This window comes from Telopea speciosissima, chromosome 10 (genome assembly GCF_018873765.1).
Source record: "Telopea speciosissima isolate NSW1024214 ecotype Mountain lineage chromosome 10, Tspe_v1, whole genome shotgun sequence".
NCBI lineage: Eukaryota > Viridiplantae > Streptophyta > Magnoliopsida > Proteales > Proteaceae > Telopea > Telopea speciosissima.
The window spans coordinates 26,504,288-26,532,171 of record NC_057925.1 but is presented as its reverse complement, the minus strand read 5'-3'; the positions used below and the strand labels follow the sequence as shown (position 1 = coordinate 26,532,171).

The following is a 27,884-nucleotide window of genomic DNA, read 5'->3' as shown; positions in this document are numbered from 1 at the left end:
TTTGGTTCCTTGCCAACTCAGCTGGGTTGTCAACATTGAACCGGGCCGGTTTGAAGTTTTTCCCACCCCTTGTGTTTACATTGTTACACTCCTCATCAGACGGTAAATAGAGCTTAGAATCAAATTGAGCTAGGAGGTGGTCGACATATTGATCTGACTCATCTGATTCCCCATCACTTATGATGTTCATGTTGATTTCGGGTTCATCGGTGGTCATAGTGAGTTCTTGAAGCTTGTCGCACATTGCCCACACTAGATCCTCAATGGTTTGGGTCTCTTCATATAGTTCCTTGAGGTGGTCAAAGATCTCATCCTCATGGCATGAAAAGGTCATGCTGGTCTATCGCCTTGAGCTCAGGTTTAGTCCCCCATGCACATTTTTGCGAATGTATGCATTGCACCCTTGGATTAGTTCATTGATGGCATTGACTTGATCTCGGACACTATTCCAAAGGTTTGTGTCTGTCCCACATTCAACAGTATCGCTCGTCTCCTCTTTGAAGCTTGTTTTGTAGAGTCTCAACTTGCTCTTTTTGGGCCTCTATTATGTTCCAGCTCATGAGGTTCAGATCTCTATCTTGATCTCGATGCTCTCTAAGAAATGTTTGCATGTTTTGATGTTGATTAATTGGCCATTTCACTAGTGTGTCCTTTGATGAATTGTGTAAGATTTTTAAGTTCTCGGGCTCTCCCAGGTAAGGACCTTATGTCTTCGACCCATTCGTATTGCCAATATGCTCTTCGACTATGATGTCTAAACGGCTGAGGGCCGCTTGCAGCATGAGCCCGGAGAGATGAGTCAGCTACCTTTATCATGTGGTAAGTTTCCTCTAGGATTTTGTATAGACTTTCATCTTGTTCTTAATGATCATGCCCAAGTGCTATGATTGCATGTCTCAATTGTTGGATGGTTATGACAAGCTCGTCCCTTTCTTGGGTAGGATCAAGTGGCTGGTCATCTTCGAACATGCTATCATCTAGGCTATCGAGCCGAGCACTGCTTTTCTCATCAATGGTCACATTAATGAAATGATCCTCCGATCTTCTTCCTCTTGGTGTCTTTCAGGTATTGACTTGATGGGAATCTCTTCTTCTTGATGGGGATGCTCTTCACCAAAGTCTTGGGAATCTTCATCACTGTCAACCCCTATATTTATCATGAGGACGTCATCCGGTAGGGCTTCCACTAGAATGAGAGCAGTTAGGGCTTGGACCAACTCTTCAGTCCATTCTATAACAGGGGGATCCGATTGGTTCTCGATCGACGTGATCAAGGCTTGCAAATTAATGGTTCGATCCTCCTCTTCGAGTTTGTTAATGGATTTAGAGTTCCCATCGTGTGACGGAAGGGGGTTATTTTGAACATTTGGTTTATTTGTTTGGACTACAAACTTCGCCTCATCAAGTAGATCTTGGACTGCATGCCTCAGTTGGTAGCACTCATCAGTCAAATGCCCATTTTATTGATGGTACTCGCAAAAGAGGTTGTGCTTGTACCATTTGGCAATGGTTTTGGCCAGTTATCCGGCTGAATCTTGGTCAAGAGTCCTTTTTGGATCAACTTCTTAAGGACTAGGCTTAATGGCATGCCTACATCTGTTAACTGTCTTCTTGGCTGGTTTGCCCCTGCCCTCGGGGCATTGTTCTCAATCAGAAGTGGGGCCTCTATGGTTGGTGCCACCACATTCACCTCAGTATTCTTGTTCAAAAAGGTCTTTTTACCAGCCCCAATTCGTTGGTTATTCAGTGTCACACCTTGCTTGGGGTTTCCTTGGATAAAGTTAGGAGGGTTCAAGGCATCTTCAACTTACTGGCCCGCTTCAAACAAGGCCTCAAAAGTGATCAAATGCTGAGCAAAAAAATGGGTCTTGTAGGACATTTAGAGATTCTTAATAATCAATTTGACTTGTTCTTTCCCTATGGCCAGCGACCGGAACCTTATCAAGTATTAGGTGAACCCCTCGTTAGCCTCTTTCTTGGTGGTCACCAAATCTGGACGGGTTAACTCCATCTTAATATTATATGAGTACTGGTTTTTGAAGGCTTTCACCATGTCATCCCAAGTACAGGTTTGAGAAGAGTCTAAAGACATGAGCCATCTCAAAGTGGGCCCAGTCAGGGACATTTGGAATGCTTGACCCATCTGCTGTTCAGAAAAGTTCTGGATTCTCATCTGGCCCACGTATACCCTAAGGTGGGCTCGTGGGTCACCGGTTCCATCAAATTTTTTGGATTTCCACTTGAAACCCTCAGGTAAACACGCTTCAGGGAAGAAACAAAGTCCCTCAGAATCAATCATCTGATCTTCCACCTCTTTCACATTCTTCATAGCATGTTCTAGTTTCTCGACCTTTTGCTTCAAGAGTTGGGTTTCAAACGAGTCAACAGTAGGTTGCAGCCCGGATGTGGTCTTGTACGGCTTTGGTCTGAGCTGTCTTAGCAAAGCTGGAGTTGAGACATTTGACAACTTGGTCACTAGGCCCACAAAAAGTTGCATCTGGGTCTTCAATTCTTCAATAGCCGAACGAATGGTTTTGTCACCCATTTTTGGTTTAAGGGGCTTGAAACATGAACTAGCCTTCTTTCGATCCGAGTCCAACTAGTTGAAGAACCAGTATCCTACCGTCTGGAAGTAATGGTTCCTAGTGAAATAGGAAGAAACTAGGCCTATGGTGAACCTCATACCCTTAGTGTCACTCTAAGGAAAGTATGATATGCAATATGATGCGCAAACAAGTTCACAACAACCACTCCAATCCCAAACAAAGGTTAGTAAGTGTGGGTGCTAAGTTGATCAAGTTCTAGGTTAATCCACACATCAAGGGCCGTAAATTGGCAAAGTGGGCCCAAGATGAGATCAAGGTTGATCAGGTCGGTTAAGAACAAGGCCAATAAAGTGCCGGTTAGGTTCTCAAACAATATTACAGTTAGTGTGTTGTAATCTAAGCGTTGGGCTCTAGATCCCTACATGATGCATGCTGGTTAGAGGATAATAGGACCGAAAAAGGATTCCCTTAGCAATGTGCTCCTATATACCTCTCACCACTCCTACGAGTAAGATGATCAAGTGGTACAGTGGTGCAAGCCTATTTAAGATACCAAATGGTACAGTGCTAAGAGTTGTAGTTTCACTAAGGGTAAGCTGCGTATCTACACACCGGGCCCAGGGTTACTCTATAAGGTGTAAATAATGGGGTTAAACCATGTGTTGTTGGATGACCAATGGTGTGTGATAGTGTATGCAAATATGATGCAAGTTAGCGTATAAAAGTTAGCATCCAAAAGTATACAATAAAAGAAAAAATGTGTTAAAACAGTACAACATATATGCAAAGCACATCAAAAGTCTGACCTATTTTACACAAGTAAAAATAGTCCCCAGCGGAGTCGCCACTATGAGGACAAATGGCCATGGAGGGGGATCACCATGTGTCCACCTCATCCCTCTTTTGGGGGGAAATAAGAGAGAGGGGTGAATTGTATGTAGGGGAGTCGCCACCTAGAGGAGGGTCTAGGACCCAAGATGTAAATATAATGACTCTCATGCGATGCCCATTGGGGACAATTGATCCATTGGTCTGGGTACGGGTCAAGTTACTGTCCGACGAAGGTATTAGGCAACCTAGTCTGCCCAGACTTGCCGGTCTTTCTATTGCTAGGCATAAATGGTGGTATAACATGCTTTGGGGGAATGTAACATGTAAGCGAAACTGTAAGAAAATAAAGTATAGGGGATGTAGAGAAACACATACCCGGAGGTTCGACTGCAAGATAACGGTTAATATACAAAAATGAAATAAAAGGACTCAAATACCTGTGGAACCTAAGCATGACTGACCCAAATCTAAACATGGATAAGAGAAGAGTATGAAAATGGGAGCAATAGGAGCAACATAGAAATTGAAAATAAAGCAAGGAAACATATGTGCATGATAAGAGATTGATACAGATGCATGCATGAGGGAGTCTTAGACTACAGGGGATGGGGGTCATGTGAAGATGCATGCAATGGAGGTAAGAATCCTCATCATATGACATAGGAATGTAAATAAACATATGGAGGAGAGAGAGAGAGAAGAGGTGTGATCACCATCTAGAGAGATGGGATCACGCTCCTTCAGGAGATGCAAAACAAAGACTAAATGATTAATAATAAAACTTAGTAAAATATAAAGAGGAATGATCTCCTACCTAGTAGAAGAAGATCAAAACAAAAGTGTGGAGGTTTCCCTTTGGTAACTCAGGAGAATTGTACGTTGAGCAAGTTTTGTTGCTCGTAAGGGGTATCTCTTGTCTCTTTGCAAGCGAACACTTCGTTGTCAAGCCGAGATTACCGGATTGGTGTCTCTAAGTCTTGATCTTGAAGTCTCGAGTAGGATTGTAGTACTTAAGAGGTAAAGGGAGTGGTAGGTTAGTTATAGGAATGTAGGCTAAATATGGGTGTAAAGGAGCACTATCTTTGAACTGGGGACTAGGCAAAGCTCATAGGGAGTGCATGTAAGGTTCATGCCCAGTGCATGTAACCCTCCTCAACATGAGAGGGGATGTATTTATAGATGTAGAGGGGTGTATGCATTCCCAAATTCATATAGGGATGGTTGGGTTGATCCAGATCATCCAAGATGACTGTCTTTGCATCGTCGGTGGGTGTAAAGTCACGATAAGGACCAATGGTGGGTAGACAAGTGTTTAGTTACCTTACGAGAGGTTTCTTGGGGCCTAAGGGAGCAAAGATTGAGATCCAAGGTGCCAAAAATAGGTTGGGCCACGAAAAAAATCGCAATCGGAGCTAAATATGGCAAGTTTGGGCTTCTCAGATTTGCAGAGATTCAACATTGAAATTGCTCGAGTCGACATCAAAGTGGGGTATGGACCACATTGAGTGGCTGTCGATGAGCAGCACTTGACATCGAGGGTGGGTGTTTGGCTGTCGATTGTCATTGTCTGAATGTCAAAGTGGGATAGACAATAGAAATGTTATGTTCGACAGTGAAAGGGCATGGCTCAATGTCGATGGAAGGTGGGTTCAGTGTCGACTCGGGGCCTTTGAGTGTCGATTTGGGTTCTAGTGTCGACAGGGAAGAAATGGGCTGTTTGGGTCAGGTTCTAGGCTACGTTAGGCTGGTTCCAAGGGGTCTAGGTCAAGGCTAGCCTTTCCAAGGGTTCTTAGAGGCTTGGAGGCTCTGGTCTGGGCTCCGGTAAGGGGAATGGATGATGCGTATACGGATTCGGGCAGTGTACACTGATGCTACATCCATAGATACACTGACTCTAGGCCTTGGAGGGTGCTCATCATTGTTACGGGAAACCTCCAGGGGGAAAAGACAAAATGAGGTGTCTACACTTGAATGCAATTATCCAAATCATAGTTTAAACCAATATAATCAACATATCATATCAGAGTGCGAGATCAAGAGAAATATTACATTTCAAGGTCATAAATAATTGCGAAAGTGTTTACAAATCAAATAGTTATAAGATGTTCATTTGGTCTAGATGGTAATAGGTACTATATCTTTACAAGTTTTCCAATGACCATCATATAACTACAAAATAGGTATAACAAATAATTGTTTATACATGAATGGTATGAAATCCAAAAGAAATTAAATGTGGAAAGACTCCTCAAATTAGGATGTCCGATAGGCACAGTCATTGTACGGGCACCCGTCATCGTGTTCCTTTGTCCACGACTCTGGGTCCTCAGTGCCAATAAGATCATAATCTGAGGAATGAACCTCAAGGTTTGCCAAATAACCAACATCAGTAGCAACATCTAAAAAAGGTGTACAAGAAGAGGGGTAAGCTCCACTAAGCTCAGTGAGGGGATGGGGAGCATACAAACAATAGCACATAGTCCATGATGCATGTATTAATTATAATTTTGCCACCTAACAATCAATCTAGGTCACTAGGTACTTGCTATTACAGTAACTCGGGATACATCTTGGGTCACTTACGGTCATCATCGCAAGGTATCCTCAATTGCTACCTTGGGACCCATGCCAGACATAGCCACGCACGATACTACCCAACTGCAAACCTCAATAGTCAATGGTCATCCCCGGCCTGGCCTCTCTCACACTCCACAGGCAAGCAGGGAGCCTTGACTATCCAACACCTGAACCTCTGTTAGTAAGGGTCGTAACAAAGGGAACATAACCCTAACTGTAGTTATACTATATGTTGTTATCGTGTCGAGAGGTATTCTGAGTGCATCAACGTCTCGTACCATCTATCGCCCAGATACTAGCACGATACGGCACATAACAGTCCATATAAATATATAACGTATCATACACACGAATCTGGTGCCCGCATACCCCGGCCACCGTATCCAATATTGCACAATTCCAATAAAACTAAACACAACACTTTCACAATAGCAAGCATAATTATAAATAATGCAATATGAAGCATGCATGATGGATGACACTCAAGGCATAGTCAAATGCAAAACATTTCCAAATTAAATCAAAACCCAAACCCACTCACCTAGTAGTTAGCGTATCGATGGTAAGGTTCATTGCCCGACTGGTGTATTACCCGTCTCCCCATATAAGTTTGGTTGCCTAGGGATGCATAACAATTAATGTTAGGTAGGGTAGGAGGGGCCCTAAGAGGATTCCCGAAATTTAACCTTCAAGAAGGTATAAAAGAGTCCAAACAGACTTAGGGGTGGATGCATCAGCATCTGGGTACACCCAAGGCAAAAAGGCTTCAAACAAGGAACGGACTCACGGATGGATTCATTATAGTGAGTCCAGTCGTGGGTCCACTCGTAAGTCAGAGCTAAATGAAGTTAAGGGTGGAGGCAGACTTGAGTCCACCCGTGAGTCCGTCCAGGCAAAAACCTTAAAGGCAACCAAATGGATTCTCGGGCGAACAGCAAGTGAGTCCGCCCGAGGCCAAGTCCAAAAATTGATGAGCGACACCTCCCAATTTCTTCTTAGTGGACTTTAAGGCCTCAAAGGCCAAGGGAGAAGTGTTTTAAGGTCCAATAAAGTCTTACTTACCTATTCAAATCAAGGGTTGAGGGGATTTAAGGGATTGAATCCCTAAAACCCAATTATAGGGTTTTGAAGGTTTGGAACCCTACGTCTAGGCTTTGGTTCATAGGAGGGTCTCAAAGTGTACTGGGTTGATAGCATTTGATCCAACAATGGATCTACATTCAAGTGTTCGACCAATACTTGGGTTCCAAGTGGAACCCTAGGCCAATCCCAACCTCTCAATCCCAAAACCCAAAAGAGGAAATAGAGGAGAGAGGGGTTTTTAAGGCTTACTTGGCCAAGAGGGGAGTGCTCCAATGACAAGCCTCTGAATAAGCAAGCTCTACCAACAACCACCTTCCTCTCCTTCTTTCTCTCTTCCTTTCCCTCTTTCTCTCTTGTTGCCAATGATTCAGGTAGGTGAAGTACTAAATGGCCAATGAATGGTCATTAAGCCCTATTTATAGTAAGTCAGACCTAAGGGTCTATTTGCCTTGGTCTCTAAACCTAAAAACCCATTTTAGCTTAAGTTGGGCCTTGTGGGGCCCCCTATATGACCCAACCTGGTGAGGGAAAGGTGGGGGTGGGTACACCATGTGCGGGGACACCTAAAACAAGGTTCGGGACATGGGACCAGTGGGTCCCATAAGCTCCCCTCCATAAGGAGTCCTTATATCATGGGCAGATTCATAGGCAAATGCATCAGCATCTGAATCCGCCACACAACAAAGTCTTTCGGCCTTGGCCCGCACTTCAAGGCTCCTAGGGGAGTGTGTACACATAGATCCTAGGGTCAAAAACATACCTAAGATGTGATTCCCCCGTCCATTACAATGTGTCTTTCGGGATTCTGAAGAGCTTCCTCTCCCCGACACTTACTTCACTAGAGCACGAAGTGTCGATGTGGCAGGATACCAAGTGCTCCTTCTGAAACTCCTCGTTCCTTGGACTTATAGTAGGAGGGTAGTCCATGAAATCATCATCGATGAACTTTCCCTACTCCCGATTGTGGAATTTGCCCTCAATAGCCAAGCCCGTGAATTGGTCAATGATCTTGTGAGTTAATTTGTTAACCATTGCAAACAACTCGCTAGCATAGACCTTAGCTCCATCTACACGGCATGAGAATGATAATGAAATATTTAGTATCTTGGGTGCCGGTATAACAAAAGGAAAGTTGTAGGTGGGGTCCATAACGTACGGGAGTACCAACCTTCTACACAAATCACGAGCCAAGTGGGTCCCATAGAGATACTAATTACATAGAGCATTTCTAGCTTGGGTGGTTGTAGGTGCAATTTTAACAACAACTACAACCGCATGAAAAACTGCCCTTGCAAAAAAGGGTCTTATTACATAACTTTAGGTTTCAGGCCTTAGCCCGCACTTCAATGACTCCTAGGGGGTTACGCATAAGTGACAACTATGGTTAGAAACTTTCCCTTTGTGTGATCCTCTCACCCATCAAGGCATGCCTTCCCGAGTCTCGAAGAGTCTCCTCATCTCAATGCACACCTCGCAAGGGCATTGAGTGTCTAGGTGGCAAGACATTGGGTTCTCCTTATGAAACTCCTCACTTCTGGGGCTCATGCTAGGAGGATAGTCAGTGAAGTCATCGTCGACAAATTTCCCCCACTCCCGATTGAGGAGTCTATCCTCAACGACCAATCCTGTGTGTTGGTCGATGATCTTGTGGCTTGGCTTGATGACCATTGTGAATAACTTGCTGACATAGGCTACTGCTCCATCTACACAATACAAGGATAATAATAAATTATTAAGGTCTCGGGTACGGGTATAACATTGTGGTGTGGCACTACTCATCCTAGGTGATTAGGTGGACTTGGTGTAGAGAAAGAAATAAGTATACAATGAGTTAACCTTAACCTTGACCTTTCCCACATGATTGGGGAAAAGTTTCTCCGAGATTGTAGACCAATGCTTGAAATTATTAAGGTGTAAGTGGGGTTATTAACATAGCAAACATATCCAATCATTCTCTTGCTCTCATGTGAATTGGTAGCCCATTAACTTGTTCCATACATCATCATATTTAAATGCATAGCACCATATCAATCCACACAACGACATGCCCAAATTATTCATCGCATTATGAACCCCAGGATTATCATGAAGACCTTAATAAAAGGATCAAAACCATACATTAATGGCTTTCAAACAATATTTATATTAGTTGTTGCATAACCTTAGCCATTGGGGTTTTATATTTCCTACATGATGCATGAAGTTGGCTTACGACATGAAAGGCTACCCTCGGAAAGGAGCAATTTAACATACTTCTCACCCACCTATGCTGCAATGATCAAGTGATTTAATGATGCATCCCTTTTCTATACCCGAAGATACGAGGCTGAGGGGTGCGATTTCACAATAGGTGAGCCGCGAACCTACACTTCGGGCCTATAACTATGTTAAGTGGCTATAATGGGGTCGATCTTTACAATGCATAATGTGTGAACGTGTATGCAGATGAATGATGCAAGTTCAAACAAATAAATACACAACTAAGTTAGTCAATCACATCCATATAAAAATAGTAGCATCTATGGTGACACCGATCACTTCAATGGAGGTTTGATCATTGCCCAGTGGAGTTGCCATTGTGAGAACATGAAATTTCCTCAAGAGGAAACAATCCTCCCCTTAGGAGAGGAGGAATAAGGAAAAGAGTCACAATCTAGATTAGGGTATTGAACTCATCAATATTACTCCATACATGACTCCAATTGAGATTGGTCAAACCATAGAACATGTCAAATTAGGTGTAATCCCATCATTTGAAGGTTTTATTACTCCACAATATGTGGTGAGGTGTCTAATGAGAGTGTGAACACTCCCATGACGTCTTGGAAGCAATTAGAATTAAGATAAGACTCCTTCTCATAGTATGAAACCCAAGAGTCGACATTCAATGAGTTTGGGTCAACACTGGATGAAGATTAGTCAATGTTAACAGACTGTTGGCTAGCTCTTAGTCAATATCGACGTTGATGGGTCTTTATTGGGTATCGACTCCAACTTATGAAAACCTTAATATATTTTTAGGGCCGATTTGAACCTAGACCAAATCTAGACTGGGTTGGTCCATCAAATTGGAATGAAACTCATTAATTCAATAAAACACTTTTTTGACCTACTTGGTCTGGACCCAACAAATCCCGCCAATGTCATTTCCGACATTGATGCCAACTACTGAGAGAACTGTTATACACCTTAGGTTGTGTTTGGTATGCATTCCTAGAATGCATTTAGGCCGATTTCGCATTCTTGGACAATAAAAATAACTTTTTTTATCATTTAAGAATGCGAAATCGACTAAAAATGCATTCCAAGAATGCATTGAGGTGCAGGAGAACCTAAAGCTACTCAACAAAGCCTAAATTACTTCCATGAAGACCTGTTTGTCATCACCATGGTCCTTCGGTGTGAAAAAATGAGGCATCTACACACATATATGATATAGATAGTATGATATATGTATATGTTTACACCCAAATTTCGCTCAGAATCTTCGGTCACAAGCCAAAAGGATTGAGACCGAGGGAACTGTAGCAACACTCGGTCAGAGGGCGCACATCTAATTTAATCGGCCTAAAAGGGGTTGCAGTTATGATCGGTCAGCATCAACAGTTACGATCGGTCAAGCGGTTACCTTTGTGCATACAGTTAAAGCAAACTCAGAAAGCGTGGGGGTGGTGGCCATGATGGATCCAGCATAGTAACTGTCCAATCGGTTATTAACTTGTCGTATAAATAACAAGGGAAAGATGTGAGCAAGGCATCAATCAAATACCCAAAACTTGCACTTTTACTTATCTTTACTTTTCTTAGCTTTACTTTTAGCAATGGTGTGAACTTAAGGAGTTTCATTTCCAGTATCCTTATGCTTTACATTGTAGATTGTTCACCTCAAACAAGCTTACAGTGAATATCAGTTTCCATTATTTCCATTGTACTGCTTATCTTTGTGAAGTCCTCAGATTACCAGGGCGAGGGTAGGACCCATAGCAGAAATGTAGTTCCTTCCCTTTCAAGTTTCTGAGCTGTGAAATTTAAGGGAAACAATTTGGCACGCCAGGTGGGACACTCTGCACATAATGCCAGACACGAGAGCGAGTCAACGCAACAAAGATAAGGAGGTCGAATCTGACGATGGAAACAAGGATCAGCTAGTGGCGCATAGGGCAGAGCAGCATGAAGGTAGCATTCCCTCTTATGTAACCAAGATCCTACAGGAGCAAGCCCGCGCGACTGCTGAAACTCAGGCTTTTGTGAAAATAGGTATGGATGATACGCAAAATCTTGCTGCTATAATGGTCCAAACCTACAACGGTATTCAGGCCCATTTTAAGAAGTTGCTTTCTGTGGTTTTAACCCAACAGCAGCCAATACAAGCTAACCAGTTGTGTATCGGCCAGACCCCGGTGGTTGGGGTAGGAAGTGGTTCAACCTCTGCCCAAGCCGGGCCCATCGGGTTGTTCGATCGACCGACAAATCAAAGTGGTTCGGCTTGGAATGTGCAACCCCAAAATGGAGCTATAACATCTATGGCGCAAGCTGGTAATCCGACCATCCCAACAGCCATGTCAAGGGTGACGACAGGGCATTAGGCTGTTGGAGGAGAACCAGGGGGACGGGCGACTTCAAGTTTTTACCAAAGGCCGGCAATCCCCAGAGTGAACTTGCCAGAGAAGGAGTGGCCATAGGTTGGTCAACATCTTCCACCTCCCAATGGTGGGTAGGAAGAAGCCAGACAAAGACAGCCGATCATTGCAGATCAGGCTAATCAAGTACTTGTGAACCAAGTAGATTTTACTCAGTTAATTCAGGAACAAATAAATCCTTTATTTCGGCCGATCACTCGACCAGTGTACAGAAAACCATACCCTGAGCATTGCGATGCCATTGACTTTGGTTGGAACATAAAGATTCCTGAATTTGCTAAGTTCTCTATAGAGGACAACATGTCCATTGTGGAGCACATAGCAAGATTTATTGTTAGTGTGGGAATTTGGGGGCCAACGAGGTCATGAAGCTTCGGTTGTTCCCAAACTCCTTGACTAGGTCGGCTTTTACATGGTACATAAACTTGTCAGCTAATTCTATCCAAACTTGGTGAGGGATGGAGGACCAGTTCCACCCCTAATATTACCGAACCGAACCAAGGGTGTCCATAGCCGATCTGGTGCGTATGTGCCAACTACCAGATGAGTCAGTCGCTAAGTTTATGAATAGGTTTAAGATGGCACAGTATAAATGCCCAACCATTTTGCAAGAGGCAGAGTATGCAAAAATGGCCTTGGGAAGTCTTTCTTTTGAACTGCGAAAACATTTCACTGGCTAAGAATTCCCAGACCTTGGCCAGTTGGTTGCCCAGGCCACTAGTTACGAGGTGTTGCTTAGGGAAGAGGATGGAGTTGAAAGCTTCATCCTTGGGTACTTACTATAAGCATTCAGCTTTAGCGGTACTGGGAGCAACTGGCTCGAAACCGATCAACTTTTCAGATATAGAGGCTGATGAAGAATATGAGATTAGCATCGTTGAGATCATCTCTGGCAAACCTTATACCTGCAAAGCTTTGGCCCCGGCCAATGAGAGGTTAGGGGCAACCTACCACCAAAGCCTATGCCGGCCAGAAACTTTGATGTCAGGAATCAATACTCTTATGATACATCGAAGGCCGAGTTGATCTTTGATCACCTCCTAAAAGACAAACAGATTAAGTTGTCTGAGGGTCATCACATACCACTCACTGATGAGATCAAAGACAAAAGGTATTGTAAATGGCATAACTCCTATACTCATAATACTAATAGATGTATTGTTCTCTGAATGGCAGTCTAGAGAGCTATCAATCACAGTCCTTTAAAGCTCCTGGATAAAGGAAAAGGGGTCATACTGGTTGATGAGAATCCATTTCCACTGGTCAACATGGTGCATGCGGATTTATCAAAATTGCGCCTACTCAAGAGGAAGGAGCTGGTCGTCACGGTGAGGCACTTGCAGTGGCTAGACGAAGAAAAAAGGAGTTGTCAACGTAGAGGCCATTGAACCGATGCCCAACCAGCAATTTCAATGGGGAGTGTATGTACATTGTAGAAAGTTGTATGAAAACAAGCTCCCAGCAGAAGGTGTTGCTTCACCGATAAACTTTCAGCCAAAGGGGAGATATACGAAGATAGCACGAGCCATTGTAGGGTCGTCAAGGCAAGATGGGCCATTGCAATGTTCTCAGTCACGAGGCCTAATTGGAGGTCCATTGAGATCGGAATGTCAGTCAAGAGAATGGGAGAATAGACGATCAGCAGGATGGCAACAGAATCCCAGTCCAACGGGCCGGCCAGAAGGGAGGGGCGAGTCACGCCCTTCAGCTAAGGACAGTTTGGCATAGCTATTTGTATTCACCCTGGCGTAATTACAATCTGCTATTGTTGTCCCTGAGGGCGAAGCTTAAGAAAGCACGTCGAGAAGGTTGTGGGCCCAAGGTCAATACAGGATGGTGATACCCAGAGTCGGAGGTGGAAGGAACTACTGCTAGAATTTCGCTAGACATTCAAAATTTCCTTTCGATCAGGAAATGGGGATGACTAAGATGCAAAAGTGAAGATGGCAAAGACAGCAGGCGGCTGCTCGTCACCAGTGTGAAGAGGCACCTGGTCACATAAGAGTCTCCTTACCCAGAGGAAGTCAAGATCGGCCAACCGGGCCGCAAAGGCTGAAGTCCAAATTAAACTCACCAATGGGGCCGCAAAAGATGAAGATTAGTGTCCCACAAAATGACGATGGTAGGGCAAGCACTATAGACACGGTAAAAAGACCATTCTCTTCATAAAGGGAAGGAGAAGAGTTCATCTAAAGTGGAGTACTCATCCCCTGAGCAAAGGGAAGAACCTGGAGGAAGTTTTGAGATTGAACAACAGGTAGCTGTAGGATTGCTTCACTCAAAAGAGAAAGTCCTGACCGAGTTAGAGATTTCATCCCCTGAGAAGGGAACTTCCAACTACCCAAAACAAGAGTATACTGATGACTCAAAATTCAATCAATATAGCTAGAAGCTGTTTGGTATGATCCTGGCCAAAGTTCCAATCTCAATAAAGGCACCGAAAAATATAGTCTATATACTCCCTCAAATCTTCCAGGCGGGATTTAAGGAGGTAATGACCGTCGACGAAGAATTTGAAGTCGAAGAGGGTGGACCCATAATCATGGGTTCAGATCCAGGTCGTACATCTGAGGGTACTCAAATCCATGAGCTGCCATCGATCGATATATCTAAGCCAATTTCATCACTTCAGGGGCACCAACAATAACAACCCAATCGGTCGAGCATAGTCTTTGAATGACCTAGCAGGGAGATGACCCAGCATTTAAAGCCACTTTATATCAACGCTCAAATGAATGGTAAATTTGTTTCTCAAGTTTTAGTGGACAATGGGGCTGCGGTTAACATACTATTGTCAAGAATGATGAAGAGTATGGACTGAGAGGAAGCTAAGTTACTAGTAGTGGATGTCTCGGTCACAAATTTCCTAGGAGGAGTGTCCAAGCCCAGGGGCATTCTTCCCATTGATCTTAGGATCGGGGGCAGAGAGTCTCTAAAATCGCATTCTTTGTCATGGATGTCGATGCAAATTACAACGCGCTGCTCGAGCAAGATTGGATTCATGTCAATAGCTACATCCCATCGTCCTTACATCAAGCCTTAATTTTTTGGAACGAAAAAGGGAAGATCGAATGGGTAAGCATTGATAATAGGCCGTTCTTGGTAAATGCAAGCCAGGCAGAAGCAAAGTGGGGGAATCACTCCCATTACGTTCGTTGGTCAGGACGAGAATGGTAGACCGACAGCTATGGCGACCACATCAATAGTAGCAGAAGATGCTGAGTAGTTTGGACTAGCCCTGACTGAACTTTGCAGGCAATCATACATTGATGGGCCTGCACTCAACGATCAGAAGTTTTAATGGATAAGGTGACCACAGGCAAAGACGTAGCAGTAGAGATAATAAAAAAGCTGTCCTTATATAGCCTAGAGCAGCGGATGGCCTCAGTACCGGCTCATATGGCCGAAAGCTCTGCAAACAATGAAGATGTCACTGGTAATGGCATAGAATTGAAGCATCTACAGCCAGCACCACCTAAAATGGAAGAGATGTTGTTCGAGGTTCAGGATCCATTAGAGGAGGTTAATTTAGGCTGTGGAAACATGAAATGGCCAACATTTGTTAGTAGCCTTTTGGACCCTGATTTCTGAGGTGTAATTGTAAGTTTATTATATGAATACAAGGATTGCTTTGCTTGGGACTATTTTGAATTGCCTGGTTTAGACCAAAATCTTGTAGAACATCGGTTAGCCATAATTGATGGGTACAAACTCGTCAAACAACTCCCAAGACGTATGGTGCCTGAGGTAGTGACCAAGATTAAGGATGAGGTGAGAGACTCCTGCAAACAGGCTTTATTAGGCTAGCCCGGTATGTCAGATGGCTGGCGAATGTAGTACCCATTCTATAAAAGAATGGAAAACTAAGGGTTTGTGTCAATTTCAGAGATCTGAACACGGCTACCCCTAAGGATGAATACCCAACGCCAATGGCCAACATGCTAATCGACTCAACCTCAAAACACCAAATTTTGTCTTTTATGGATGGACATTCTGGTTACAACCAAAATTTTATCGCGAAAGATGATGTGCCCAAGATAGCCTTTAGGTGTCCTAGGGCTTTAGGGACATTCAAATGGATTGTGATGCCTTTCGGCCTAAAGAACACAGGAGCCACGTACCAAAGGGCAATGAACCTTATTTTTCCCGATATGATAGGGAGACTTATGGAGGTATGCATAGACGATGTGGCGGTTAAGTTCAAGAGCCAAATCGAGCATCTCGTTCACCTCCGCAGATCCTTTGAAAGAATGAGGAAGCATGGTTTGAAAATGAATTCCCTCAAGTGTGCCTTCGGAGTGTCCACAGGGAATTTCCTTGGTTTTCTTGTTCATCAGAAAGGGATCGAAGTAGATAAAAATAAGACCAAGGCAATCATGCAAGCACCAACCCCCATAAATAAGAAGGAGCTCTAGAGGTTTTTGGGGCAAGTCAACTTTCTTAAAAGGTTCATTTCAAACTCTGCTGGCCGAGTTAGGGCTTTTTCCCCATTGTTACACCTTCGGCCAAATGAAGAGTTTCGTTGGGGAGCCAAACATTAGTAGGCTTTCGACAAGATAAAGAGGTTTTTGACTGAGCCACCGATTTTGATGCCATCCCAAAAAGACGCACCTCTCAAGCTATACATCTCGATGGTCATTGATTCAGTTGGAAGTCTGCTCGCCCAAGATAATGAGGCCAGTTTTGAGCAGGCAATTTATTACTTGAGCCGCACTCTGACTGACATTGAAAGGAAGTATTTACCTATTGAAAAGCTTTACCTGGTGCTATATTTTACATGTACCAAGCTCAAGTATTATCTTTTACCCACAACAGTACACGTCCTATGTAAAACCGATATCATTAAGTACATGCTCACTAGGCCGATCATGAGGGGGCGCATAGGAAAATGGATGATTGCTTTGATCGAATTCGGGTTGCTATATGTTCCACAAAAATTAGTTAAAGGGCAAGTTTTAGCTGATTTCCTCATCACTCACCCTTCGATGGAGTTGGACGATGAAAATACGATTGGGAATATTGCTCAATCGCCTTTGAGTCTGTGATTCGATGGTTCCCAAACTAGTATCTTGGCTGGAGCGGGAATAGTGCTGGTGTTTCTGAGTGGTGTGGAGACCCATCTCACTTTCCAACTTTGTTTCCCTTACTCAAACAACCAAGTTGAGTATGAGGCTCTACTGATCGGCTTAAAAATACTTAGCTCGGTGGGTGCCAGGACCGTTGAAATCATTAGTGATTCTCAGTTGGTAATTAAAAAACTAACTAAAGAGTATCGTTGTGAGAGTGAAGCATTGCTCCCCTACTTTTCTATGGCCTAATGGTACTTAGACCGATTTGATGATTCATTTGTCAAACACATCCTGCGGGTTAAGAACAGCTTGGCCAATTGTTTGACCCAGGCAGCCTCAAGTGCTATGATACCGGAGGGAGTGATGGAAAAGACTATTACCATCCAGTGGAAGAATTTCTCATTTATCTTAGATGGGGGATTAATGGAGAGCGCTTACGTTGATTTGGACGAAGAGGCGATGGAGGTCAATAATCTAGATGAGGTACAGCCAGATTGGAGATCTCCGGTCATTCACTTCTTGTAGAATCCCAACGCGAAGTTTGATCGAAAGATAAAGTACTAAGCTTTGAACTATGTTTTGCTAGGAGAAGATTTGTTCAAACATGGGTAGGATGATCTTTTACTCAAGTGTCTGGGTTTAAATGAATCGATGCTTGTCATGGGCGAAGTGCATGAGGGAAATTGTGGTGCCCATCAAGTAGGGTTAAAAATGAGGTGGCTAATTAGGTAACATGGGTATTATTGGCCTACTATCCTTCAAGACTGCATTAGGTATGCCAAAGGGTGTCAGGATTGTCAGAGACATGCTCCAGTATAGGGAGTTCCAGCAACTCAGTTTCATCCTATAGTAAAGCCATGGCCATTTTTGGGGTTGGGCTTTGGATCTAATAGGGAAAGTAACCCCTCTCCCAACCCAAGGACATGGGTTTGTGGTTGTTGCAACATACTATTTTACCAAACGGATGGAAGTTGTACCCATGAAGTCAGTCAGTCAGATCGATGTTATCAGGTTCCTTAAGCACGAGATAATACATCAGTTTGGTCTACCTGAGACCCTTACTTGCGACAATGGAACAGTGTTTTCAAGAGGAGATGTAGCTCGATTCGCGCAAGAGTACAGTATAACCTTAACCTTTTCAACCCCTTATTAACCATAACCTTTTCAACCCCTTATTATGCACAGGGCAATGGCCAGGCAGAGGCTAGCAACAAAGTGACAAAGTGAACTTATCTAAGATCATTGATGACAATCCAAGGACTTGGGCAGAGATGTTGACTGAAGTACTATGGGCATTTAGGACCTCTAAGTGGACAGCAACAAGGACAACCCATTATGCCTTAACTTTCGATCATGATGCAGTTCTTCCAATGGAGGTAACTATAAAATCTTTGAGAATATCAAGGCAATACGAGTTAACCCCTCAAGAGTATACCAAAGCCATGTTGACCGAGTTGGAGGGTTTAGATGATGAAAGATTGTTAGCTCTTGACCCAATCCAAGCCCAGAAGGTCAAAGTGGCTAAAGCATATAACAAGAAAGTAAAGCCAAAAGCATTCAAGGAATCAAACCTAGTGCTTAAGACCGTATTACCAATCGGGCACAAGGATCCTAAATGTGGGAAATGGTCGCCAACTTGGGAAGGACCATTTGTTGTTCATTAAGTGTTGAAAGGAGGGGCATATCGCCTACAGACCTTAGACGGTTAGGTTCAACTAAGATCATTGAATGGGAAGTAAAGCAATATTATCCTACGATCTGGGAATCCAGAATGGTCTAGGTAGGATCAAAAGTGGTCCATTATGCCAAACAGAGTCAAACAGCTGTCTATGCAAAGAACCAAACAAAAGATAAAGAAAAGAAGAAAATCATCCAAGCCGAAAACATCGGCCACAAATTGTAGGAGGCCGAATTTTAAAAAAAAAATGGTCGAAACAAGTGTTTTTAAAGTTCACCTGAGTCTCCCCTCAGGTCATCCCTTACTGAGTCAAGTTCTTTTTGGACTTTACCAATCTCCATTCGAGCAACCACAACCTGTCGAGACAGTTTCCCCTCTGTGGCCAAGACCATGCGATAAATCTCCTTTTTTAAATGCCCCAAGTGTAACCACCTTAGCAAATGCCTCCTTGGTTGTGGTCAGTTTTTCAGAAACAACCATTCTCCTGGGTTCCAGTTCTATCAATTCAGCGACGAGATCTTCCTTGGCCATCTGGAGCCCTCGCAGCTCTGTTGCCATCGATCGGAGTTTTTCTCTTATGTTGGCTTTCAGCTTTGTGTTCTCCTCGTCGTCTTTGATAGCTTGAAAGGCTGAAGGGAGGCTATTGACCATAAGGTGCAACAAGTCAACAACGATTAGAGCAGCTCAACGTTGATTAAAGTTGATCTTCAGATAGGCCACGGTGGTTTGCAGGGTGTCAATCATGGCAGGCACTTTATCTTGGTTAAGAATCTTGGCCACAGAGAGTTTGTGAGCCTCATCCAGAGACTGCCACGCTGTGACCATATTAGACGAGTTGGGAGGAGTAAGTACAACGTCCTCTAGGACAGGAGCATCAGGGGCCTCTACGACAAGGAGATCTTCCAATGAATCAAGCAGTTCGGCCACCGGGTCATGATTTCCCTCCTAAAAAAGAACCCCAGAGTTAGGACAACTTGGTACTTCTCTAAAAAGGGGGATACGAAAGCTACCTCTGGCTGGGGCTTTTTTGAAGATTGCCCCTCCTCTTGAATTGGAGGTAGTTGGGAGAGCTATTCTTTCTCCAGAGGTATAGGTGACTTGGAGTCCATAAAGGTGGCCATAGCAACGGTCTCCAGTGCAGACGAATGAACTACAATGGTAAGAGAGTTGGCACGAACGTGCTCAGCTGACTAAAGGACTTGCTCTAGGGAAGTCTCTTTCTCAGGGCTTGTTAGCTTGGATGATGGTGCAGGAGAGACTGTAACAAAACCAATCTTGGCAGAGGGCGATCATGTGCCCAAAAAGACTTCTTTTGGGGGCATCAGTTTCAAGGAGGGAGGAGGTGGATTTATTGGAACTGGATCGAGAGAACTTGGAAAGAGTAGCTTTATCAGCTTCTTCATCTTGCTTGCTTCTTATCATGACCGATCAAGAGGACAAGCTCTGGACTTAGCAGAAGGGCGCTGAAGCTTGGAAATTGGTCGAGCATCTGAATCATCGCTCTCAACAATCTCTACATCAACGGCTTTCTGTGAACTACTAGTTGGTCCATGTCGAAGCCATTTCAGGGGCTGCTTCTCTTCTTCCTCTGCTGCTTCTGAGTCATTGAGGGCTTTGCTGGACTACTTTGGAGACAGAATGGTTGGGGAAAGCGCATCTGAAAGATAAAAGAAGAGAGTAGGGTCAGGCACCCAAAAAGTCGACAAAAATGAAACTTTAGAGATACCTAAACAATATCGCGGTATCTGAGGATTTTAACACAATGTTTTTCTGGTCAAAATTCATGCTCTGAGGCGTAGAGACCGAAAAAAATCACATCTTGGGTGGCAATAAAAGACATCGGTCGAACTACGTTATCTATGGCAAAGTGGGCGTTCGGCCGGGGAGGCTGCCAATCCAGTGTTTTGGGAACTCTCTCTCAAAACGCCTCATGTCCACTCACAAGCCTTTTAGTGTAAGATTGGAATTCTCTGGATGGGACATATAATCGTATAATTGTCTTTCCCTCATGCGCTGAATGGCCTCATGGTGCCTTTCGTTCATAGTAAGCCAGTTTGGATGATACTTGATACGAAAAAACTCCTCATAGTCTATGATGGGTTGATATAAGGGGGAGACAACGGTACCTTTGCCTTTTGCTGACCGCTTCTTCGATTTCTGTGGCAATTCAGAAGATTTGTTAGAAGTATCTCGGCCAGAAGTAGAGGACTAGCAATCATCAAAGGAATCAGTAGCATCATCTTTGACCAAAAAATAGTACTTCGAGCACCAGGCAAGAAAATCCTCAGTTGTTGCAGGAAAATGGACAAAATGGCAAGGTTTAAAAGAAGAGAGGGCCAGCTTACTCATGAGAGTAATATCGTCAATGCTGTCATAGTTTTTTAAGACCCAACGCTCAAGCCCACCTTCGGTGGCCAAGAAGAAGCAAGGGACAGGTATAGCTTGAACAAGGCCGAATTGTCGAGCCCAAAACTAGGGGTTGTAGGGCTCTAAACTACACATGTTATTCTTTGTGTACTCGAGCTAAACCCCGAAATGAAGATCCTGGCATGTCAGATACGAAGCCCATAGAGCCGCATGTCCGACAGGATCTTGGATGGCATCATGTAAACAAGGAGGAAGACTCTCTGAACAATGGAAAATAATGAAAGAAGTAGAGGGACAATCCTCTAAAAGTGAAAAGAAAAACTTAAAGCAATCTGAAAGAGATTAAACTACTAGTAGGAAGAGTAGTTTGAACCCAACTGTAGGAAACTCATTGGCTTGGGGTGGAGGACTGAACTCAGGAAAATAGGCATTCAACCACAGTCGGAGAACCCAAAAGGGGCATTACAACCCCGGTACAAGGAAGAGAGCTTAAAGGAGGCAAGGTAGACGGGCCGGTCAGTTGCCACAGCATTAGCAAGACCGAGGTAGGCCTTGGTAATCTTAAAGGCTCGGGTGTAATCAAACAACGGCAAATCCAGGATACCAAAAAGGCTACATATTCTTGTCTGTTGACCGGACCACTTTGCTTCCGGTAATGGGCTAGGTACGAATGTAACTGGACTTTCTGGTGAAGTTTGGATCCCAGCGGACTCTGGAGCTATCGGTGCTGCCATTGAATTCCTCCCCTTTAGCCTTAAGACCTAGAAGGGCACCGATATCTAACAAAGTGGGACTTAACATGCCGAAGCTAAAGTGAAAGGAGTTGGTTGAACGGGACCAGAAGTGAAGCGCGACATGGAGGAGATCAGCATCACACGGATAATGGATGGTCGATATATGAATGGCTTCATAGATCCCTAGTTTCTTATAGGACTCCCTCTTGACAGAGGACATGCGTTCCACCCAGTCATTCCACTTAGAATACCTGGAAGCCCAATGCTGTTTCACAGCGGTGGGTTTATACTTTAGGGTGGTTGGTATTCCTTTCCTAAAGAAAGGATGGTCTTCTGGGTGAGATGGGAATCACGGGAGGGAATCAGTGGCAGTAGGGTCCTCAAAGATAGGACCCAAGGCAAATTGACCGGCTCGAGGGATAAGTACCTCTAAGTTCACGGCAGGGTGAAGCGCAGCCCGCCTTTCTTGAAGACACTCTGTAATAGATTTAGAGCCGCTTGCACCAGGTCCGGATTGACTCATTTTCGATCTTAACTTGGAAGCAGACGAGGAAGAAGAAGATGAAGAAGGATGAGGAAGAAGAAGGTGAAGAGGGACGAGTAGAGGAAGGGTTTTTAAACAAAGAGATTGCCAAATCCTAAAGCAAAAAGGAAGAATGATTACCTCCTAGGGAAATAGCGAGAGATAAATCAAAACTTCGAGTGCCGGCTTGTGATTGGCCCATGTGTCACGTAGAACGCACTTTGCAAAATTCATACCGCCTGACGGTTGGCGCCACAGAAGATATTTTGATTGGCGAAATTTAAAATTAGCATGAGCCTCGAGGACTATAAATGAACTCGTCCACAAGACTCATGAGGGGCATAGTTTACACCCCAATTTCGCTCAGAATCTTGGGTCACAAGCCAAAAGGATTGAGACCGAGGGAAACCATAGCGACGCTTGGTCAGAGGGCGCATGTCTAATTTAATTGGCCTAAAAGGGGTTGCAGTTATGATCGGTCAGCATCGATGGTTACGACCGGTCAAGCGGTTACCTTTGTGCATATAGTTAGAGCAAACTCAGAAAGCATGGGGGTGGTGGCCATGATGGATCCATCATAGTAACCGTCCAATCGGTTATTAACTTGTCATATAAATAACGAGGGAAAGATGTGAGGTAGGCATCAATCAAATACCCAAAACTTGCACTTTTACTTATCTTTACTTTTAGCAATGGTGTGAACTTAAGGAGTTTCGTTTCTAGTATCCTTATGCTTTACACTGTAGATTGTTAACCTCGAACAAGCTTATAGTGAATATCCATTTCCATCGTTTCCATTGTACTGCTTATCTTTGTGCAGTCCTCAAATTACCGGGCGAGAGTAGGACCCATAGCAGAAACATAGTTCCTTCCCTTTCCAATTTCCGAGCTGTGAAATTCAGGGAAACAGTATACTTACACTTATGTTTAGGAATTAACATTCTAGAGGACAATGTGTCAACCATATGAACAGAATGCCTAATTCCATCGTTAGTTGCTGATAATTCTAGGTATTGTTTTTTGGGTAATAAATAATTCTAGGTTAAAACCTATGAACAACCGAAGCTCATTAATATAATAAACACTTTATTAATCATTTTGATGGCCACAATTCCAATACTATTTATCTCCTAGTGGGTCCTTCGTTGATATTTTCAGCAGGTAGTGATGGACCACTAACGGCTCAACTGTGACCTCTGTAAAAGAACTTCATCCTCAACTAAACACAAATCCAGTTTCTACAGTATTTACGACGGTTGCTCTGTGGTCTTTCGGCGTTTTGGAGCAGTTCTTGTGAAATCTCTAATGGCTGTGGTTTTGAGTGTTCCTGTTTCTCCGTCACTGCTTTTATTTGACAGTTCTGCCAACATGTTGTCTTCAAGAGCAGGATTGGATGGCAGCCTTCTCGTTCCCTCTTCATTGTCTCGTAGAGCTCCAGGTAACTTGTTATTTCATTCACTTTTTAACTAGTGCGTTTTTCTATTGGTCTTGAGCTTGCAATATGGAGCTATTCAAGTGAGGAACACCCAATGGTTTGTGATGGAAACCCCCTTTCCTCAGATAAAATTAAATAAAATTCTTGAATGGATTTTCACTATGCAATAATTTAACTTTTCAATTATAAGTCCTTGAGGGTTTCCTAACTGGGCATTCTGTAGACTGATTTTGGAAGAGGTCATGATTTGAAGTTGTTTCTTTCTTGGCTGACTTTGAACTAATGAATCGCTGCAAGTATTCATCACTTATTTTACCAGGTACTTTGTAGAAGCTGCATCATTTAGAGGATTTTTCACATAATGATTCTCAGTTTAAACTCTTGTTTTTTAGATTACTTTTTTTATTTACTATTTTTTATTTGTTTTTGTTTTTGTTTTTGTAGATTTCATTATAGAAAATGGATGAAGTTACAGCTGGGAATATATAAGCAATTTGCATCCTATTATACAAATCATAATAAATCTCTAGGGAAATCAGAAGGATCCAATATCAACTCACAATGTGGATTACAGTAAGAAGTAAGAAAAAGCAACTAGAACGTTTGCCTCCCTCTACATATGCTTAACCTCAATTCTTTGATAGTTGCATCTATATAAATGAAGAGCCTTCAAGGGGTACATAGAGAGTCCCTTCATCAAATTCGTCACCACTTGAGAATATAATTGAATGGAAAGTAACCTGACCTGCCGCTGAAACTCAAATTTGAACACTTCTCAGGAATGCTAAGAACTCTAAATAGATTATGGAGTTTGAAACAATTGAACCAGCAAACCGGACCACTGAAACACCATCACCAGACCTAAAAATCCAGTTGATCCATCTTCGTAAGGACCCACAGAGCAATCACAATGTAGAGAAACAAAATGAACTGGAGGATTTCACCATCTGAATTGCTTAGGCATAGGAACTGTCCAGTTCACTTGGAGCCCCCAAGCCACAGTGATAAAATCACCTTGTGAAAAATGGTAGTGCATGTCATTGGAAGAGCAACATGCCTAACTTTGACATTCATTACTAAAATGGAAACAATTTGAGCTACTGTCCTTAACCGGTGCGATTTATTTCTAAATTTTCCCTCCAGATATGATAAATTGTAGATAATATAGGAAGTCTCTTTGTCATCAACTAGGCTTTCCGCCAAAACCAAGAAAAATTCCATTTAACTTCTCTAGAAACTGATTTAGTAGATCTTGAACCTCCAACCAGAACTTAAAGCATTGCACCACAAATTCCAATTAGAACACGAACACCAGAAAGGCAAATGGTCTTTGCCCTCCATTCCTGGGCACCAAAGCAGCAGCTTGTTGAGGTACAAATATTCAGTCACCACAAATTACTAAAATTACTTGGAATCCGTCAAAGCTCTCCAACCAATGAAGCTATGTGTTGGTATGCTATAAGGAAACTCGACAGCCCTCCATCAACTCTAGTTTGTTACGTTGGACCACCTCCCATGCTGTCTAGCTGTTATTGTTAACTTCTCCATAACTTTCCATTAGTAAAGGAGTCCATATGAAGTGATCTTGATCCTCCATGTGCTGTCTCCTAACCAAAGTCAGCAATCTTTAATTAGATCAAATGAATAAGCAGGTCTCTGGTCTCTTTATCCATTTCTTTAAATGTCCCTAATTGTACATTTTCTATCTCTTGGTGAACAATATCAAATCATTTATGAACCAGAGTGTCTTGCGCCCAAGTCATCATATAAAAAAGGGCGTACCAGTGCGCGAGGTTCCTGCCACTGTGGGGTCTAGGGGGGTCATAATGTACGCAGCCTTACCCCCTCTTTATGGATAGGCTGTTCCCGACTCAAACCACTGGATCACAATGGAGCAACCTTACCGTTGCGCCAAGGTCCGCCCTCTAAGTCATCACCAATAATCTGCAGAATGTAATGTTCTTCCCGATCCCTATCTTAAGACTTTTCTGTGGACCCATGAGCACTTCGAAGCTGTGCTAACAGTCTCAGTGATTCCCCTTTCAATTATTTACAATTAACCCATTGAATCTGTAGACTGATCTGACAAACAGTTTTCTATGTCAATTGTGCCAGGCACATTCATTTCGTTTTCCATTCTAATAGCAGGTGACCAGCTGATCGGCTGAGAATTTACATGGGAGTTCCTACTTTATGGTTCCTCCCAAAGTGTTTGGTTGTGTGTGTTATGCCAGAGAAATGAAGTCTCATGGCAAACTTGAACATCATGGGTTGCGGTATATTTTTTGGGTTACTCTCTAACCTAGAAAGGTTATAAGTATTACCGTCCCCCTTCTCGTCGTACTCTGGTCAGTATGGATGTCGTTTTTCATGAAAGTCTTCCCTACTATCCATCTCCACATCTTCAGGGGGAGAGCTCTAGTTCTAGTGAAGATGTGTTTGTGTTTCCTCCCCTTGAAGTTCCTCCTCTCCCATCTCCTATTGCTGCTGCCCCATTTCCTATAGCTGCTGCCCAACCTCCTTTGGCTGCTGCCCCTTCTTCCGAAGGGATTCCTTTACAGGAGGAGCTTGTAGAAAATAATGGTGGTAATGTTCCTAGTCAGGGGGAGTTGACTCCAGTCCAGAGAACCATCAGTGACTTTCAGAAGAGAATTGACAACTCTAATATCATCACCTATAAAAAGGGATGTACCAAAAGAGGGCAGCTTCAATCCACTGTGGCACCAATACCTATGCAATTGTCGGCTCAGGATCTATATCCTCCTCTTGGTAAGACATCTTCTTCCGATCTACCTATTGCTCATCGCAAAGGTACGAGGATTTGCACCCAGCATCCCATTTCTCTCTTTGTTTCTTATAGTTCTCTTTCTCCATCTTTTCGTGCATTTGTGTCCTCTCTTTCTTCTGTTTGCATTCCTAAAAAATTGGCAGGAAGCTTATATAAATGGAAAGTGGAAGGTAGCAATGTTGGAAGAAATTAAAACTTTGAAAAAAAATAATACTTGGGATCTTGTAGCCCTTCTTCCAGGGAAAAAACTAGTAGGATGTAAGTGGGTGTTTGTAGTCAAACAAAAGGCTGATGGGATTGTGGATCGATATAAGGCACGTCTGGTTGCAGAAGGCTTCACTCAGACATATGGGATTGACTACCAGGAGACCTTTGCTCCTGTTGCAAAGTTGAATGCAGTTCGGGTTTTGCTCTCTTGTGCAGTCAATTTTGGATGGGATCTACAATAGTTGGATGTGAAGAGTGCCTTCCTAAATGGAGAACTTGGTAAGGAAGTGTACATGGATAATCCACCAGGGTTTTCTTGTGACAGTAATCAAGGTAAAGTGTGCAAATTGAAGCGAGCACTTTATGGGCTAAAGCAGTCACCTTGAGCATGGTTTAGCTAATTTCACAAGGCCATGATTTCTATGGGCTATAAGTAGAGTAATGCTGATCGCACTCTCTTTATAAAGAGAGCTGGTGGAAAACTCACTGTTCTTATAGTCTATGTGGATGACATTGTGGTTACTGGCAACGATGGTAATGAGATCAGCTGGTTGAAGAAGTTTCTTGGGATTGAAGTTGCCAGATCTTCTGAAGGCATCTTTCTCTCCCAAAGGAAGTATGTCCTAGACTTGTTGGCTGAAATTAGTTTGTTAGGGTGTCGCCCTTCAGATACTCCTATGGAGGCTACTGTCCATCTCAAAGAAAAGGAGGATAAACCTGTTGATAAAGATCGTTACCAAAGACTAGTGGGGAAGCTGATTTATCTCTCACACACACGTTAATACATTGCTATTGCTGTGAGTACTGTGAGTCAATTCATGAATGACCCCTATTCTTCTCATATGGAGGCTATTCTTCGGATTCTTCACTACTTGAAGTCAGCTCCTAGAAAAGGCATTCTTCTGTCTCCTAATGGTCACCTACGGATAGAGGCATATACCAATGCTGACTGGGCTGGTTCTGCAGGTCGGAAGTCTATCTCTGGGTATTGTTCTTTTATAGGAGGCAATCTTGTCACTTGGCGTAGCAGAAGCAGAATGTGGTGGCTCGTTCTAGTGCTGAAGCAGAGTTTCGTGCTATGGCATAGGGCATTTGTGAGTTACTTTGGCTAAAAGGTTTGCTACAAGACCTTGGTGTTCCTGTTCATCTTCCTATGATGTTGTATTGCGACAACAAAGCTGTAATCAGCATTGCACACAACCCGGTACAGCATGATCGCACCAAGCATGTTGAAGTGGATAGGCATTTCATTAAGGAGAAGTTGAAAGAAGGGTTGATTTGTGTTCCCTTTGTGAAGTGTACTGATTAGGTTGCTGATATTTTCACCAAGGGATTGTCTAGGAAGTTGTTCCATCCGAATCTATTCAAGTTGGGCATGATTAACATATTCGCTCCAACTTGAGGGG

At 43.3% G+C, this 27,884-nt stretch overlaps 1 protein-coding gene across 3 annotated transcripts in view; it reads left to right on the top strand.

The window, feature by feature from the left end:
- The first annotated feature begins 23,218 nt into the window (after positions 1–23,218).
- The window catches only part of LOC122643978, a 75,963-nt gene continuing 71,297 nt past the window's right edge, over positions 23,219–27,884 (top strand). For 2 of the 3 annotated variants that reach the window (XM_043837566.1, XM_043837563.1), the window contains exon 1: positions 23,221–23,486. In XM_043837566.1, coding sequence (XP_043693501.1) covers positions 23,354–23,486 — 133 coding nt within the window. In that variant the 5' untranslated portion in view covers positions 23,221–23,353. Of the gene's footprint in view, positions 23,487–27,884 lie in introns of all 3 variants that reach the window. The other variant, XM_043837564.1, reaches the window with a different exon arrangement.